At 45.1% G+C, this 19,927-nt stretch overlaps 1 protein-coding gene across 10 annotated transcripts in view; it reads right to left on the reverse strand.

The window, feature by feature from the left end:
• Positions 1 to 19,927, reverse strand: part of CBFB (core-binding factor subunit beta) — a 153,324-nt gene that overhangs the window by 104,310 nt on the left and 29,087 nt on the right. For all 10 annotated transcript variants that reach the window (XR_016350488.1, XM_089781427.1, XM_075940407.2 and 7 more), the window contains one exon: positions 6,888 to 7,004. Coding sequence is in view for 9 of the 10 variants with exons in the window: in XM_089781427.1 (XP_089637553.1) it covers positions 6,888 to 7,004 (117 nt within the window). In the remaining variant the exon portion in view is untranslated. The remainder of the gene's footprint in view (positions 1 to 6,887; positions 7,005 to 19,927) is intronic.

Consider the following 19,927-nt stretch of genomic DNA (forward strand, 5'->3'; position numbering starts at 1 on the left):
GAGCTCGACCTATGCGACCTGCCAGAGTGTCTTGAGGGGGCTCTGGAAGATAGAGATTCCGCTTCCAATTCAGATGAGTAATCCAATGCTGACCATGGTGGTGCCATTGGCGACTCTTGGCCCCTCTGCTGCGTGTGCTGGGCCATGGCAGATGGTTTGCTTCAGTACCTACGTGGTGCCAGTGGGAACATGGTTTCACTCTCCGGTGCTGGAAGACACGGTGCCGGGACCACATGTGGTCTGACACGCACAGGGTCCTGTACCACCAGAGTCGGTGCCAACCACATGGTCGATGCCGGGTCAGTTATTTCTCCCAGTGAGTGCCGGGGTAGGTGGTGCTCGAGGAGGTACCGGGGCCATCAGGGTGCCCTGTCTCTCTCGGCTCAATTGGACCTGTGCACCATGTGGTGCCGATCCTGGCAATGCCGTGAACTAAATGAGTTCCTGTACTGCCAAGAATGTCTCTGGCATCAGCAGCTGCCGGACTTTCTCCAGACAGGTCCGGGGTTTTGGGACTGCTCTCTCTCTCTCTGACAGCCCCTCCTGGGTTGGGGTGCCCTTCCTTCTGTCACTCCTCTCTTCCCCTTCTGGAGGGCAATCTGCCTCTACGTGCTCCCTTATGTGCGTGTGGCACCAGGAACTGGGATCGGTGCCGACTAGTGCTCCCGGGCTGTGGAATGTCTATCCGGGTGCCTGGCTTCCCACACCAACCGTGGTGTGCTCTGTACTGACGGCGGCTCCAGGGCCTGGGGTTGTAGTGCCAACACCATCAAGAGAAGTTTAAGTCTAGAGCTGCATTCTCTCTTTGTTTATGGCTTGAATGACTTACAAATTTTACAGGAGTCCATAAGGTGCCCCTCGCCCAAGCACTTTAAATACTCTTTATGGGGTCCCCATGGGGCATAGGCTTGGAATAACGCTGGTACGGTTTGAAGTCTTGAGGCCGCTGCATGCCTGGGGGTGGAGGAGAAATATGACTCCTAACTATCTACGACAAAGAACTAACCATAACTGAGGATTACCAACTATTTAAACTAGATAAGCTAACTGAAGTACTAAGGGAAGTCTTGCAAGGCAAGACAAGTGTTCCGGTCGACCATCACAGGCAGTAAGAAGGAACTGAGGGGGAAATGGTGCCAGCAGGGCCATATATGTGTGGCCCTACTGGTGCCACTCTAGGGGGCTCACTAGCTGTCCCAACGGGAACTGCCAAGGGTAAAAAAGTTCTGGCATTTGTGCACGTGGCACGCACACACGCACCTAAGTGGAATGGACATAAGCAAGCACTCGAAGAACTCAACTTCATTTTTGGTTTCAACTTATAAATTAAGTTTGATTCCTTCAACGGAGGTATGAACAAAGACACTGGATGGATGGCTTGCTACATTCCACATCCTAATAGGAATGTTAAATTTAGATTAATTAATTAATCAGATAGTCGATGGGATTTCCATCAACTATTCAATTAGTCTATAAGGGCGCCTCCACCTTTTAACTGTAGCAAGACCCTGCCGGGGCTCTTAACCTGGCTTTCCCCAGCACCGGCTCCTGCTCCCCACCTTTGCTGCCTCTCTCTGATAGAGGCAGCAAGCGGAGGAGCAACAAGTCACATCACTAGTCGCTTACACCCCTTCATCCTAATGACAAAAAACCCAAACAATGGGTACTTAAGAGCACTTAGCACCTTCTCTATCAGCTTCATGTAGCATGGACACTAATTCAGTGTGTGTCAACCTTTTTTGATAAAGTACAGTAATTACTCACTTAACACGTCCCTGCTTAACACATTTTCATGATAGAATGATTTTTTTTGGGGGGGGGGGGGGGGAACGTTTTTTGAACAACACGACCGTCCCTGAAATAACACAGTTTCCCCAGCCAGCCGGTTGCCGGCGACTGCGCGGGGCTTCCCCCAGCTCCCTGCAAAGCGGCAGAGTGTTTGCCGCGCCATTCCCTGGCAACCCCTTCTCGCCGAACGCCTTGCTCCCTCTCCTCCGCCCCCACTTGCAGGCCGGCAGCTGGGTTTCCCCATCTGGCCGGTCACCGGCAGCTGCGCGGGGCTTCCCATGCATCCCTTCAAAGCGGCGGAGGGTTCGCTGCTCTCCGTACCGCTCCCCTTTCGCTGGATGCCTTTCTCCGTCTCCTCCAACCCAGCTTGCAGGCTGGCAGCTGGGTTTCCCCATTCCCCACCACTTGAAACGCAACCCCCACCTTTTCCATTATTTTCAATGGGAAAATTGACCCTGCATAACATGTTTTCACTTAACACAATCATTTTCTGAAACATATCTACCGTGTTAAATGAGGAATTACTGTACCCCTTTTTAAAAAAAAACCTGTAAGTACATCCAGTATCTACAGTTTTCAGACACACAATTTTTTTCTACCATTGCAACACATTTGTTTAAACAACTTAATCACAGCCAGGTGGGCCATCAAATTTTTGGGTGTAAAAAGAACAAAAATAATAAAGCGCTGCAAAACTTAAAACAAAAATTCAGTTTTCTCCAAATTTCAGTTGTGTTGACATACCCCCAGACTTCACTTGAGTACCCCTAAAGGTACTCGTACCACTGGTTGAGAAACACTGCTCTAATTGACTATTCTTTTCCTTTTTTTCCCCCTCATTCTTTTTCCTTCTCTCCCCACCATCCGCTACTTTATTTGAAACTGGACTGCATTCATCTGAACAAGTGGATTGTGCTCATACCACCATCTATTCTACACACTTTGTTAGTCTCTAAGGTGCCACTAAACTATTCGTTGTTTAAGTTTTTCCAGTTACAGACTAACACGGCTACCCCTCTGAAGCTTTTCACCACAGGCAGCATTAGTTATATTAACTGAACAAAATAAACTGATAAAGGGTTAAAGAATGCTTCCCATATCAACGCTAGCAGCAGAGGGTAAAGAATCATGGACCTAGCATCAAGAGCTCAGAGTCATGTGCTCAGATGTTCACAATCCCAAAGTTAATTGGTTTCTAACAGTGTCTGGTCATGGTGCCAAGAGAATGTAAAATATCAAGAATTTAGTGATTTTCAATGGAAATTTTCCCTGGAATACCATCAAACTTATTCACCATGGAATTTAAATGAAGAACAAAAAGCAAAATGAAATAGCTATGAAGTGAAACAAATACATGGTTCTGAACAGAAAAATATTTACATCTCTGTTTCTAAGTTTTTGTTTAAGATTTGAAGGGTGATGGTACCAATACTGATGCTCCTAATTGTAGATTCTGTGCCTATCACCACATCAGTATTTGGGGGAAGATTGGAACACCTTACATAACAGTCTGGGGCAGTGTCCATAAGGGTATGTCTACACTACCCTCCTAGTTCGAACTAGCGGGGTAATGTAGGCATACCGCACTTGCAAATGAAGCCCGGGATTTGAATTTCCCAGGCTTCATTTGCATATGCGGGGAGCCGCCATTTTTAAAACCCCGCTGGTTCGAGCCCCGTGCAGCGCAGCTACACGGGGCACGAACTAGGTAGTTCAAACTAGGCTTCCTAGTTCGAACTACCTAGTTCGTTCCCCGTGTAGCCGCGCTGCACGGGGCTCGAACCAGCGGGGTTTTAAAAATGGCGGCTCCCCGCTTATGCAAATGAAGCCTGGGAAATTCAAATCCCGGGCTTCATTTGCAAGTGCGGTATGCCTACATTACCCTCCTAGTTCGAACTAGGAGGGTAGTGTAGACATACCCTAACAGACTAATCAAGCACACTAACAGTTTTTCAAAGAGAGTGTCAACACTTGTTCTTTTTAAAAGCATGTTCAATCAATTCTGAAGAGGTCTCATGCAATTTCACCTTTAAAGTAGTACTGTCAGTGAATGCAATAAGTAATACTAAATGAGCAATATGGTAATAATTTAAAACCTGCACTGGAGTTATTTTGTTTAGGAGAATACATCCGCAACATACAGGAGTCTGAAGACAATCCACCTTCAAGACTAACATCATTTTCTATAGTTTCAGTTATCTACAAATGATAGGCTTTCAGTCACATCATGCATGTCACATAGCCACAGTATCTCACCTGTAGCCAAAAAAAGAAAAAAAGAAAAACCCAAACATACAAACAACACACACAACCCTGAGTCATGCAGAAAGAAAAGAACCAGCAGATTACAAAAATAGATGAAAAAATTGCCCTTTTTGTTTATGCAACAAACTCTTTTCCATATGATTGAGAATGCACACTTCATTAAAATGGCTCAGTTGTTAACATAAGGATATATAGTCCATTCAACAGAGCAGATGTCACAGGCATATTGCTGAATAAAGTGTATGAAAGAGAAATTGAGCAGTGTGCAAAAAGTCTAGAGGGTAAAACTGTTAATCTGAGTCTTGATGTGGTAAGCAACATTCATAATGACCCTGTTGTATGTGCTTGTGTTACAACAGAACAAAACGTCTTCCATTCTGAAACAAATGATACATCAGGAAATGCACACACAGCAGAATATTTTTAAGTAGTAGTTAAAACTATAGAAGATTGGGAAAAAAAATCAAATGTCAAGTATGCAACTTTATCACAAAAAATATGCATCCAAGATGAGAAGAAATTTAGAAGAGCCTCCCAAGCTACCATATGGCTGCAGTGCTCATTTGCAGTGTTCATTTGATGCACCTCCTAGTCAAAGACTTCAGTGTTCCAAAAATAAAAGCTAATATTGTTGAAATGGCAAAATACTTCCAAAACAACCACTTTGCAGCAGCTGCTCTGAAAAAAAAAAAAAAAAAAGGTGGGAGGAACCAAGCGAATGCTCCCATAACACGTGATGGAGCTCAGTAGTGGACTGTTTTGAGCACCATACCAAGAACTGGCCTAATCTGATGACAGTTTATGAATAAAATAGTGAAAAAATAGATGGTACGATCACAGCGAAAGTTCTCAACACTTGGCATAAGACAAATGCTGAACAGAATACGAGTACCCTACAGCCTGTTTTTGTAGCCTTGAACAAAATGCAGGGAAATAGCTGTTTTATTGCTTATGCTGTTGAAATCTGGAAAGGACTGTGTGAGATCTTAAAAAAGGAGAAATATGCAATGACAGAGTTAAATTACAAGCATTAAAAAAAACAAATGTGAGAAGCACTATCTCCAGCTCATTTTCTTGCAAATATTCTCAATACTTGGTACCAGGATCAAACCTTATCTAACAAAGAAGAGGAGATGGCTACAACATGGGCATTCAGCAATCATCCCTCCACAATGCCAACTACAGGCAGTCCCCGGGTTACGTACAAGATAGGGACTGTAGGTTTGTTCTTAAGTTGAATCTGTATGTAAGTTGGAACTGGCGTCCAGATTCAGCCTCTGCTGAAACTGACCAGCAGCTGACTACAGTAAGCCCGAGGCAGAGTTGCTCTGCCCCCGGCTTCCTGGAATCAGCTGCTGATCAGTTTCAGCAGCAGCTGACTTGGGAACGCCTGGGGTTCTTAAGTTGAATCTGTATGTAAGTCAGAACTGGCATCCAGATTCAGCCGCTGTTGAAACGGATCAGTTTCGGCAGCGGCTGAATCTGGACGCCAGTTCCGACTTACATACAGATTCAACTTAAGAACAAACCTACAGTCCCTATCTTGTACGTAACCCGGGGACTGCCTGTATGGCAAAAAAATCCTCCAAATATTAACTAATTCAATTAAGAATTCAATTAAGAATCACATTAATTCAATTAACATACTGAATTGGAGACAGTTCACCTCCCAATGTCTTCAAAAATATCTGCTTCAATTATTTTTTGTAAATGAAATAATGAAACAACCATTCATTTTATGATAAAGCTGTAAAACTAATCTGAAGCGTTTCCAAAATAAATTGATGTGAAGAATATGTATTAAGGTTATAACCAAACATTTTTTATGTAGAAAACCATGCTTAAATCAAGTATTTGTGACTAGTTATTTAAATCATGATTTAAATCAAATTCACCCTGATTTTGACACTATAAAAATAAATACTGAATAGTTCTAAAAAATGCAGGTTGATAGTAAATGAGCTAAATGATCTTTACCGATATTATTTATCATTGTATAGCTTTGATTTTTTTTCTTTCAAAGCAAAAGCAGACTTGGTCCGCTGTAGCCATCACGGTAGCATTAACAGGACTGCTGTGACAAACTGCTACATCAGCTTTCTGAATCCATGCTTTTCAGGCATGTGTTTCTGTCCTTGGATGTCTTTAATCAGTAATCTTGCAGTAATGCAATCACATTTTTTATGTACAATTTATGGAACTGAACATTTAAATGCTTGCTGCACTCTTGTGTGCTTAATTATTCATGTTGCACTAGTAACATTGCCAAATTTCTCAGATGATGTCATATATATACAAAACAGAGTTAACCACTATAAAGATTTTTTTTTCCAAGGGAACAAATGGAAATCTTAGACAGTAATCAACTGAAATGGGCACTTTTTCGTTTATGTTTGGTGTAAGGCATTAGGAATTGAAAACTTTCAGAAGTTATAAACAGAATTTGGAGTCACTACTAGTTACCAATCCTTTCCTGCAGAGTGGCGATTTTTTATTTTTACAGTACTCAAACTTGTGCTGTTTGCCTCTGAGCACGCATGAGTGATCCAAGATCCATGCCCAAAATACCGTTCAATATCATTTAAAAATTAATTTAATTGCACCTACAGATTTTTAAGTCAATACATTTGCACAGAGTGAAATTTTTACACGCAGCTGAAAGCAGAAGAGAGTCACAATGAGTGTGTGTGATTATTTTGACTGATTAAATCTGAAGCCCCCTAACTGAATGTATTCTCTCTCTTCTGGAAGAAAATGCATTTAGTTAGAAAAGTAGTTACACTTATTACAGATTAAGAAAATGGGTAGCCAACAAGGCATTAAGACTGCTTTACCTGTGCTCTCTCTTCATCAAATTCCAGGCAGCCCATACCATCCAGTCTCTGCAGATCTATCCAGCCTTTCCAAATAACACAGACACCATTCAGAATCATGGGTGCCTTTAAGTACACCTGAAATATAGTCAGACAAATACATCGGAGTTCAAAAGTGTCTGTATATTCAAACAGTTGCTGCATTTATTTTTAAACACCTTTCTACAACTACTATTCTGATACAAATTAATGCAGCATTACACAAAACATTTCTGACGTAAATGACATGCGCCTGAACTGTTTTTTCCCCATTATGTTTTAATCAAAAGTCTGTAAAATACTATACTTAGTAATCTGGATAGTGTATTTTTCATTTAATACATACTGGAATTAATTTATTTCTTCAATTTATAAACCAGTACACACCAGTGTTTGGTGAGCATTATGTTACTTTTATACTTAAAATCACTTGTGTTTCTTATCAGATCACCTCTTACAGTCATTTGTTTTATACGTTATTTGTTTTTAGAGTCAATAAATATAGATAAGATAGATAGACCAGATAGATCTAGACAGACGGAGCATACGGTCACAAATATAAGATACACGCATTTATTTTAAAGTGTTAGACAAAACACTTTTATTTTGCTAGTGCTATACATTTATTTTTCTTCATACAAAAAGAATAAATACCAATTTCTCTTCCTTCTCAAGCCTAAAATAAAGAAATGAAGTCGGAGCTTAAGGTAATACATTAACTATTGTGGCAGGGCGTTGCCCTGTACTGGCCCTTTAAGGGGCTAGGAGTTGGAGGGAGAGGGAAGCCCCGCTGAGGCAGATAAGGAGGGCCCAGCTGAGGGCTATAAGAGCAGCTCCTGGGAGAATGAGAGAGGCTTTGGCCTAACAAACCCAGGCTACCTGGCCTGAGGCCCAGGGCTCGCATGGAGGCAGCCCAAAAAGGCCAGGCTGCAAGGAGGCAGCTGTAGTAGGCTGGGGGAGTTCGAGCCAGGGAAGCCCCAGGCCACAGGACTGCAAGGCAGGGTTGCAGGAGGCAATGGAGCAGCAGCGGCACACCCATGGCCAGGGAGGAGGGGGTCTAGAGAAATTGCAGTCTGCTCGGAGGGGCTAGAGAAGGACTGGCAGTGGGCCACTAAGGCCAAGAGGGTGCAGCGGAACTGTGGGTTCCAGGAGAGAGCTGGGTATTCCCAGGAAGAACTAGGAGTCCCAGGGAGTAGGGAGGACCAAAGCAAGAACAATGACCTCCCCTTCTGCCCCGGAAGGGGGCGCAGACCAAGGGCAGTGACCTGAAGAGAACACCTCACCTAAAGGGGGCGCATCGGCGTCAGAGCAGCCGGTGACTTCCCCACAAACCACCCTGCGGGAGTCAGCCGTGCCTAAAAACGAGTGAACCCACTACACTATCCAAACCACAAGGAGTATGTGTGGCATGAAATAATATCTTAAATTTACAGAATACTGAAAAAGCCTCTGTTATTTTTCTAATATTTGTTAAAGGTAAATTGAAAAATGATAGGGTATAAAATATTTTTACTGAACCATCTGGTACCTTCAGTCGTAAGAAAAACTGAAACTGCCACTAAGAACCTACAGTCTACATGAGTAGTGCTGCCACTTTGAAATGCTGCCACTGTGGCATTTCTGCGGAACTAGGATCTGCTGGGGAGTCCCCATCTGACCCTGGATTCTGGGGAAATGCCATGTGTAACCCGGGGTCAGCTGGGGACTCCCCGCTGATCCCGGGCTCTGCATGGCATTTCAAAGCGGCAGTGCAGCACGGAGCCCAGGGTCAGCGGGGGACTCTTGCACATTTCAAAGCTGGCACACCCGCATGCAGCCCAGAGTCAGCAGGACTTCCCGCTGGCCCAGACTGCATACAGAGTTCCCCAATTCCTCCTTTGAAATGTACAAGAGCCCTAGTAGGGGGGTCTTGTACATTTCGAAGGAGGAATGAGGAAGTGCCTATCGACTACTCAATTAGTAAATTAATCATTAAGATCCTTAGAGACAACTACTAAGCACCACAGCCAGAGGCCAAGCCAGAATCAAGGTCAAAGTCAGAGGTCAAAGTTTGTGCAAGGACTGATCACTGATGACTGGAGGCAAAGTGCAGGGGCAGGAACTCAGAGGGGCAAGAATCAAGCACACATCAGAAGCAATGTAAGAACAGCAGCAAAGGCAGGCTCTAGCAGTAAAGGTCTGAGATCAAACAGCAAAAACAGGAGAATGACCTTTTCCTAGGAACTTAAGACACTGCAGGAGGTCATTAGATACCAGGAAGACAGCTAAGTAAAACACACTTCTGAAACCAAAACTCCTTCTTTTTCCTTAACTCCACCATAACATGAAGCAGAAAAAGAATCACTGACTGACCAGTATACTAACAGCTAACACTAATTACTTCAAAAGAAAATACCCTGGCTGATGAGACTAAGAAGTGCATATCTATGCAGGCACACCGTTAGAAGGAACAACCCTACATAACCTTGTCCTTAGTAGAGTGATGCAGAGGGGAGTGGCGGCATAGGATAGCTCTAGCCAACATTGCTTGAGAAAGGTTTTACTGTAAGCTGCCTCAAGGTGACATGGTACTCACAGGTGAAAATATGCAAAGCTACTTGAAAGAAAATGAATATTCCAGAACAGTTTATTCTGCAAAACCTTATTCTAAGGCTACGTCTATATATCTACAAGTTTTGGTGACAAAAGTACTGTCAACATGCAAGAGTCACCAAGACTGAGAACTCGCCAAACTTTTTTCTGGCACCCACAGTCAACAACTTATAGCCACATCTGTAGCTCCCTTATGAACAGAAAGAGTAAAGATTGAGAGTAGGCATCCCACAGTGTCTTTAATCACCTTCGCTCACTAAGCCCTGTGAGAATGTACAACGTAGCTGTAGGCTTGTTGGGAACACCAAAAACGTTTCATCAGCCACCTCCTTTCTTGACAGACATCCCTTGGCTTCTGACTTACTTTTTAGACAATTTGAGCAGCCATGGCAAAAAACATGGATCCCAGACTTCTGGCCTTTGTCGTGAGCAGTGTGCAGGGAAAAAAAAAATCACACACTTCAGCATACCTACTTATGGACCTACTAGCAGAGGAGAATGACTCCTCAGATTCGGAAATGCAGCACAGAGCAGGGGTCATCTGGGGAATGCCCAGCTGACTCTGGGTTCCGCAGAAATGCCACACAGAGCCCGGGCTCAGCTAGGGACTCCCCAGCTGACCCCAGGCTCCACGTGGTGTTGCCACTTTGAAGTACCCTGTCTTCCATTTATTGTTTTTTTCCCCTGTAACAGACTAACTCGGCTATCCCCTAAAGCAGATTGTGAGAGTGTGGGTGCAAAGGAAGGGTTGCTGGATAAAGAATTGTACCTTTGCAGCCATGAGTGGTGATGTGGGTAGGAGGTAAGAGATGGTTGCTAGAAAAAGTTCTGGATGTGGTACATGGGAAGCCTTTGGTTCTTGTCAAAATTATTAATTTGTATTATATGCCTCAAGATAAAATAATTCTGGCCCTTCATGAGCTGTAGCATGCACTCAATGGTCTTATTGATGGCTTGCCTGTCTGTAGCTCATTTCTGCTCTCCCTCCTCCCTGGCCTTAGCTCATTTCTGCTCTCTCTGTTGCTCTTTTTTTCTTGGACTGACTTGAGTGACAACAATTCCTACACCATATCCTCACACATCCTTGTCCTTCCCACACCTCATCAGTTGATGCTGTCCGTCTGCTGGTGGACATGACTGATTACACAAGTCCTAGTCTGCAAAAATAACTGTTAATAATAGAGTGACTTTACTTATGATAAAAAAATGTTAAATTTCACTAACATCCATACCCCCCCTTTTGACGGGGGGGAGGATTATCCTGGCAGCACACACAGATCTCTGCAGACACTGAACATGCTGAGTTTTAGAAGTAGGGGCGACAAGGGTTAGCTATGACTCCTCATGAAAGTACAGACCCCAGTTGTGAAGCAGTTGTAAAAGGAAATTATTTTTGATAATCTTATACTTGCCCATAGGCTGCAATCACTCTTGCTGACATATCCCTGCTGAAGATTAACAAGCAAACTCAGGCTCAAGCTTTTGGAGGCAAGTGGGGGACTGCCCAGTCCTTATGCAACCAAACCGTGTGCTGCCTTGATTCCGGAAGCACACATTGAGGACAGTTTTAGGAAAGTGTTGTACCACAGGCGTTGGAAAATGGCAGCACTGCCATGGAATCTGCATGACAAAATTCATAAGTACATCACCATCATTTCCCAGGAAAATTCTATTGCTATCCACATGTGTATCGATGCTGTGTCTGGGCATGATGCAAACCCAGGGAGTGCTAGCCACCTCACAGAAATGCTGCCTCTGGTCACAGTGTGCTGACAACCCCTTCCTCCCCAGCAACTTACTATCCAGCATGGCCGCTGCCCACTCAATCCCCAACCACAGATACCTGGACAGCAATTATTCATTGCATCACCCTCTCCCTGACTGCACAGAGCAACTTACCGCCCCCAAATACCGGTCATCTGCACAGCAGCAACTCACTGCAGCACCCTCTCCCCAAATGCATAAAGCAACTTTCCACTCACAGCATGGCCACCACCCACTCAGCCCCCAACCCTGGGCACCTGCATAGCAACTACTCAACATGGCACAACCTTCATACCACCCTCCATAGCTGCCTTCTGTTCAGCGCACAACCCCGCCTGCTTGCACAGCAACATACCCGCATCCCTTCTGTTACTGCAACAGCCTGCATCTCTTCCATGTAAAGTTATGAGCATCCTCACAAACATGGGGTCTTGAGAACTATTCCTCACTGTCTAGTGCACAGGTTGTCACCACGCTGATCCTCTTCAGTCTCTTCATCAACTTGTGTCCCCCCAGGTCAGTGCAGCAGGAGGAGCCACATCATGCTGCGCATGTCTCAGCTGCCTCCAGGGGCTCTGATCCCCAAGCCCAAATCCCTCAGAGCAACTGCATTCCCCCCGCCCTCCCAACTGGGCTTGCCTCCCCTCCCCGAACCTGGGGCTTGGGTGTCATCTGCAGGTAGCCGCTACCTGTCCAGGGCTGCAGTGCCACTGGGCTGAGGGGGGCCAGGCCATGTAGCCATAAAGGGATAGTGTGGGGCCAAGAGCTGTGAGCTCTTTCAATTACTTCTATTTAAAGGGCTTGCATCTGCCTGGTGGCTGTCAGGCAACACAGCTGCCCAGGAGGCAGGAGCCCTTTAAATAGAAATAGTTAAAAGGGCTTGTGCATGTGTAACTGCCACCAGGCAGATTTGAACCTGAGACCTCTGGAGCTTAGTGTAGGAGCCTCTACCACTTAAGCTAAAAGACAACTGACTCTCAGCCCACATAGGACAGTGAACCACACCTATGTGTGCGGGTTACATGTGGCTCCCAGGGAACACGCTAGCATCTGGGCGGAAACTGTGAACCCTTTTTACTGCTTCCAAAATAGAAACAGTTAAAAGGGCTCACAGCTCTGGTGCTGCTAGCGTGTTGCCTGTGGACCAGAGATGCACAAGCTCTTTTGACGGCTTCTATTTACAGGGCTCACGCCGTCCCCTAGGGGACGGGGCCAGTAACAGCCGCATGGACCAGATCAAAGCCCTAGGCAAGCCAAATCCAGCCCATTGAGTGGCTTTTTGTCCACCCCTGCCTTAATGCCTGCTCTGATGGCTATGTTTACTGTTTTGTGATCTCTGCTGCCCTGCAGGCATGTATCCATCCCCTTTCTAGGCTCCTGGAAGCTGAGTGAGCTGCGCTGTTTGGGAAACAAACAAAAAGAGAAAGTCATTGGAATGCTCCAGTTCTGCCCTGCTAGAAACACAGCAACAGAGAGACTGATGCTGCAGGGGTAGGGCTGGAGAGACTGCTGTGTTCCTTTGACATTCCTCAACATAGGGTACGTCTAGACTACATGCCTCTGTCGCCAGAGGCATGTAGATTAGGCTACCAGACATAGTAAAATGAAGCGGCGATTTAAATAATCACTGCTTCATTTAAATTTACATGGCTCAGCGCAACAGTCTGGATGCGTGGGTGTCAACATCAAAGATATTTGTCGACCACCCAGGTATGCCTCCTGGGATGAGGTTTACCTGGGTGGTCGACAAATACCTTTGATGTCGACACCCGCGTGTCCAGACTATCACGCTGAGCCGACAAACAGCTGATCAGCTGTTTGTCGGCTCAGCGCGGCAGCCATGTAAATTTAAATGAAGCGGCGATTATTTAAATAGCTGCTTCATTTTACTATGTCTGGTAGCCTAATCTACATGCCTCTGGCGACAGAGGCATGTAGTCTAGACGTACCCATAGAGAGCTAACAGAGCTACTCATGATGGTGCTCCCAGCAGCTGAGAATCCTGTCAGAGAACTCAGAGAATCTAAAGTAGTACAGGGATCAGCTTTGCTTTCCCACAATACTGCACTTTGGAATGCTTATCCACACTGCTTTGCTCTATCTGTCAACAGGGGAGCTAGTTATATGGCCATGAAATGTTGACAATGGGAGGCAGAAAAACCAGTTTGACCATTTTTCACTTTTGCACATTGACAGCACTTTTGTCGCCAAACCTTACCAGTGTAGACAGAGTGTGTTGACACCATATTGTCAGTGAGAGCACTTTTTAGACAGAACGAACACCTCTCGCTGGAGGTGGTAGTTTGATGGCAATAGCTGACAAATAGAAGCTACGCTGCCTGACTTTTAGATACACAACTGCATTGTTACAGCTGTGCAGTGTTGACAAAGGAAGTAACTTCCAGAGCCAAGCACTCCATTCTGGTAACATCTTGGTGAAAGCCCCCTTTCAGTGACTCTAGGAACTGTTGGTGCAAAGTACCTGAGTACTTGTGATGCCATGGAGCTGCAAACAAGCAGTCAAGCAGCCAAGGTGCAAACCATTTAGGTATGACAAGTCAAAATCAACACCTTAAGTTTCATCTGGTAACCAGAGCTGGTCATGAACTATCAAGCTGTACTGCTTTCAGCAGGCACACACCACAACTCAAGAGTGAAATTAATATTTCAATAATATAATAAAATACATTAATTACACTTAATAAAATAACTAATTGTTATTTGAAAGGGGGAAGGAACTATTTGAATGAACTACAAGTATGCTAGAAACACAAGGTAGGGACCAACTTTTTTTGCTGAGAGAAACAAGCTTTCAAGCTACACAGAGCTTTTCCTCTAGTCTAAGAAACGTGCTCAGTGTCAACTATATATACAAGGTATAAGAGATAGTTAGCATATATTCTAAAGGTTCTAAACATAAGGAGAAGTTGGCCCAAGAAAAGATATTACCTCACCCACCTTCTCCCTTTAATATTGTGGGCTGCATATAAGTATGCTGATAATTTTCAAGTAATGGGTATAAAAATAAAAACTGTTTTTAAAATTCTTATTGGAAGCTGTATGTATTTATGTCACTCATTCACCCTCTGCAAAGACAGACATTTGTCCCATCAAAACATCTAGTCAAGCATATTGATATAATTTCCTTAATTTTGGAGAAAAATGTAAATGCTCCTCTTCTTTCTACCCTCCATCTGGAAGACGGAAAACAGTTTGCCATAATAGCCTAAATGGTTAAACCATGTTTCCTTCTTTTTAGATAAAACTCTGCAGGCTTCCTTTCAATTTCCAAACCTCAACAATTGTTAAGAAGAGTTACTATCAGAGCAATTAGCACCAAAATCCGAAAGCATGCCATCTTTTAAAATCTGATATTATCACTCTAAAGTCATTTATTCAGAAATTGCTGGTTCACAGTAAGACTACAGCAATTCTCTGCAGTGGGCAATAATATCTAGAGGGGGTCCACTCCAAGATTTCGGTAAGTGGTCATAGGCCACACTTCTATGGAGGGGGCATGAGGTGGGGTGCAGAAGGTAGCTTGGGACAGAAGACGGGAGTGTGGAGCCTGAGAGGAAGTTTGAGTCAAGGAAGGGGTTATTAACTAGAGCAGGGGCTTGAGGGTCCAGAGTCTAAGAGGGGGTATGGGTGCAGGAGAGGATTCTGGCCTGGGGGAGGGGTGTAGAAGGGGATGCAGGGTCTAGGAGGGAGTTGTGACCTGGAGGAGATGGGGAGAAGGGATACAGAGGATTTGGGTGGTGACCTCGGGCAGATAGTTGGGGGGGAAAGAAGAGGGGAGGGGTGCCAGAGGCAAGCTGTGGCTGGGAGAATCTTACCCAGGAAGCGCCAGCCAGCAACCCAGGAGGAACCCGAGTCTGTTGGGTGGGCTACTCCACGTAGCTGATCCAGCACTGAGGGAGGGAGGGAGGAAGGAGGCTTTGTTCTGCCCCTGCCTCCAGCAAAATTTCTCAGCTCCTATAGGACAATGGGAGCTGAGGGATTTTGTTGGGGGTGGGGACAGCACATGATTTTTCCTGTCCCTCCCCAGCATGCCGTGCAATTAGCAGCCAGCTGTTTAAAACAGCGTGAGCTTCTGTGTAATGAGGGTGCTGCAAGAAATATCCAGTAACTTAGCGTATCAGATCCAGCCCACTAGCCACCTCTTGCCCACCCCTGGTCATTCTAGTAAGACCCAAGAGTTGTCTTTCCTATTACAAAATGATTTTTACTGCTTATGAATAAAATTAAGCTGAGAAATGTAGCTGTTAGCAAGCAACATAAATCAAAACTTAAATGAGAGTCTATTTTCAAGCTAAAACAACTTCCCCAAAATTTTGCCATTTTTTCTGCTAAGATCTGAAATGTATTCTAGTTTGTGGAGTTCTGATATCATCAGAATAAGCACAACAAAAGACCAAAAGGCAACACATTCTATACTCAGTTCAGTGGCTGGATGGAATTCTTCAAGATGTGTTGCTCATGGACATTCCAATTAGGTGTGCACGCGCTGCCTGCACGGATTCTGGAGCCTTTTTCCCTTAGCAGTACCCGTTGGGCCAGCCAGAGAGCCCCCTGGAGTGGCACCGGCATATCAGTGCAGATATACCCCTGCTGGCCCTTCACCCCCTCAGTTCCTTCTTGCTGAAGCTCTCTGAAGAAGGGGAGGTGGGTGGGATTTGGAATGGCGGTGTGCTTGCGTCTGGCTGGCACCATTGTGTCCCTGTGCGCCTTTGTGACTGAGTGCCCTTCCTTTTGGCACACTTTAAGGCCGTGGTCCCCAACATGGTGCCCGCGGGCGCCATGTTTGCATTCGCCCGCCAGGTGTTCGGGGCTGGCCTGGCCCCGGACACATGGTGCGGCGCTTGCGGGGGGAGCACCGGCCCCGGGCTCGCGGCGCTTGCGGGGGGAGCGCCGGCCCCGGGCGTGCGGCTGAGGGGGCACCCCCGGGCACGCAAGTGTCCCTGCCCCCTGGCGCCCGGCGGGCGAACGTCCACGCCCCCTGGCACCCGACAACCTCAAAAGGTTGGGGACCACTGCTTTAAGGCCTCGCCTATCTGGGGATCGGCCTCTGGCGTCTTTCTGTCTCCTGGATGCCGGAGATTGAGACAGGTGCCGCATGGTCTTAGACAGCCCCGCATGGTGTTTCAGGGGTGCTGCCGGCGCTTCCCGCACTGATGACGGAGCACTCTGCACCAATGAGGCGGACTCCATTAGCAGGAGTTTAAGCCTAGAGTCTCTTTCCCTCTTGGTTCTTGGCTTAAATCCCTTGCAAATTGCACAGCTTTCTGTTCGGTGCAACTCACCCAGACACTTAGGGCAACAGGTGCAGATCACAGCAGGGCATAGGTTTCAAACAGGCCACACAAGGCTTAAAGCTTTGTGGGCCAGAGAGACCCTCCCCAGCAAGGGGGGGAGGGGGGAGAAGAGGTCTGCGGGTGATAATTACCCCTCTTATCTAGACTATTTACAGGTACTATCTAATTACTAAAGATTAACACTTAATTACTAACTATAAACAAACTAAGGGAAGGAAGATCAGGTGGTAAGAAGGACCTGAGGGGCCAGCAGGGGTATATATGCACCAATATGCCGGCGCCACTCCAGGGGGGTCCCTGGCTGGCCCAACGAGTACTGCTAAGGGAAAAAGGCTCCGGAATCCGTGCACACACCTAATTGGAATGGACATGAGCAAGCACTCGAAGAACCATCCTTGGGATCTTACAATGAAAGAGGAGATTAAAACAACATATTAAAATAGTTTATTCAATTTTGTAACTTAAGTATCGAAATTACAGCTCATATTTTTAAACAAAATGCAAAACTCAATTTCTATCATGTTCACCCGTGACAACCCTGTTTCTGTGTACCCTAAGCATTCAGCACTGCAACACAGTCTTCCACCATGTCTGCTAAAAAATAAGGTAGATTAGCAAACAGCAAAAAAAGGCTAATATCATTTATGGACCACTTATTAGAGGACGCCGACCAATAAACTGAAACAGATTTACATACAAAGACAACTGTTGAGGGAGGATCCAGGGGGCCCACCAGCCACATGACACCCCCCAGCCTGGGGAAGGGGCAACGTAACCCTGCCTCTCTCCCAGGCCCTGCCTTTCTCACACCCCGGCTCCATCCTCCCCTAACTCTCCCAGTCCCTACCCCACCCCTTTCCCCAACATAGGCAGCCTGGGGTTCTAGCAGGGCTGGGGAGAATAGCACCAGCAACAGGGGTCTGGCCCTCCTGCACTCACCAGCAGTGATGGAGTTGAGTAAGGCAGCCTCCCCATCAGCTTTCTTTGCTCCCTCCTTGGCTGCGAGTGTAGGATGTTCCCAACCCGCCCCCTGGAGTAGGTCATGCCAGGAGAGCACTCTCCTGACGACAAGGTAAATGCCGCTTGTTGGGGGTGAAAGTATTTTGTCAGCAAAAAAGCTAACAGCAGCTGCAGTACCCGATTTTTAGCAGCATGAATGTGTTGCCGCCAATTCCAGTAGCTAGTGCCCTGCCAAGCCCAGCAACAGGGGTGGGGGAGAAGGGAGGCACAAAGAGGGCAGTGTCCCTGAGACTCAGTGATTCTAAAGAGCCTGGGGCTCTGGCTGCTGCTACCATAGGGTGTGTCTAGGCTATACCTCTGTCAACAGAGAGATGTAGATTAGGCACATCGAAATTGCTTATGAAGCAGGGATTTAAATATCCCATGCTACATTAGCATAAACATGGCCACCGTTTCCCCCCCCAAAACGGAGCTTTTTAGAAAAACGGCAGTCTAGACACGGATCTGTTGAAAATAAACCCTTTTTCGACAGATCCTGTATTCCTCAAAAAATGAGGTTTATTTTCGACAGATCCGGCTCTAGACTGTGCACATCCAAGCAAGTGCACATGACCTCAATATTGGTACACATGACAAAACTCACCCTGCTCATGGATGGAAAATCTTAGAGGGAACACTGGTTCCCACCCTGGGGAAAGATTATTTAAGTAATGGGAAGTTAGCAGCCCTTTGTCTCCCGCTGGCATGAACTTCAGAACTTTCTTTCATGCTCAAATTTGACACTTTACAAATGGGCCTTAACAAAGATGCTAATTACCTTAACCATTACAAAGATAGCTTCCCACTTACCACTCCTGATTAGCCATTCATTGACTCAAATAGCTATTCCCTCTCTCCCTCCCCCTCACCCCACCTTCTGTACTAAATCTGACTTGTCAGTTTAACAACATGTTCACTTTTTTCATTGTATTCCTTTGGTATCTATGATCTGAGGAAGTGGGTCTGGTCCACAAAAGCTCATCACCTATTAAACCATCTTAAGTCTTTAAAGTGCTCCATAGTTTTTCCTTTTGTTTTAGCAAGATCAGACTAACACGGCTATCTCTCTATTACTATTTAAATAGTAGTCGCTCCAATGATTTAATTTACTGAACACTGTCAACTGTGTGTGTGTGTCCGTTTGTCTACCAGTCCATTTGTCCAAGAACTAAGATTTGGTACGCAGTTTCCTCTTATCCTAACTTAAAGTAAGGTCAGGGTTTGCTTATGCCAGGAAAATGGGATATGCCTGGAATTAAATTGTTTTCCATAATATGGAAAGGAAGAAGTGATAGTAGGGACAGTTAATACTCAGCAATGGGTACAGGGGACAGAGTGACCACAGGGAGTGGCCATACCAGGAAGAGGGGGGTGGCCAGCTGGGCCTATAGCTCTCCATATTGACGGACAATGGTCAGGTACACTGGTGCCAATTAGTTTTCACCAGTAAGGAAATGCTATATTGAGGTTCTGTTATTATTAATGAAAAACATGCAGACTTTTATACCATTACTACTGTGTTACTTGTACACTGGTTTTTTATGGTTACAATACACTAAGATCAAGTTCTCAATGACTCACTACAAATGGATGATATAAATCTCCATCAAATTTGTAAACAGTGTGAATTAGTAAGATGCAGAGCATTTTGTAATCTTAGCACTAAGTATAGTTTATTACTTTTATAAAATAGTTTTAATTAAAACAGGTAATTTTAATTAAGATTTGTAGTCAAACTTTAAATTATCATCTGGAAAGGGTAATTCTGGCTAGCAATTTTACAGATCATGGTGATAAAAATAACCAAAAGGTACAGAAATTAGACGGCACATTGGACTAGCACACAAATATCCAAATGCCGATTTAAGTGTGACTATGTAATTAACTATTCACTTACACGGCACACCCTCTCCAGTCAGTGCCATTAATTCTTCATGATCATTCTAGAAAGTGAACTCTTCCACTTTTCCCTTTGCATTATGTCACCTATACCTTATATCCAAAACACAGTATTAATTTTGTAAATCACGTTGCATAATTTTTGGAAATATTGAGTTCAAATTCAAAAAATCAAAGCTTATACTTACTGTATGCCATTAGCTTTGGGAAACTGAGGAAATCGTGAAGAAACTTATGGAATGAACGTTACAGCACATTAGCTCTTAGCAGTTACATTCTTGACTGTCTAGTAGATATTATTCTAGATTTTCTATAAATTATGTACTGTTTTTAAAAATATCATCATCATCAGGGCTTGACAATTAGTCAATCTACGCGCCTGGTGTGAGTAGATTTTAAGCCAGCACGGTGCCACAGTGCAGTCTGCGCATGCACAGCGCGCCAAACCACACG

This window comes from Pelodiscus sinensis, chromosome 12, assembly GCF_052426305.1.
Source record: "Pelodiscus sinensis isolate ZL-2025 chromosome 12, ASM5242630v1, whole genome shotgun sequence".
NCBI classification, from domain to species: domain Eukaryota; kingdom Metazoa; phylum Chordata; order Testudines; family Trionychidae; genus Pelodiscus; species Pelodiscus sinensis.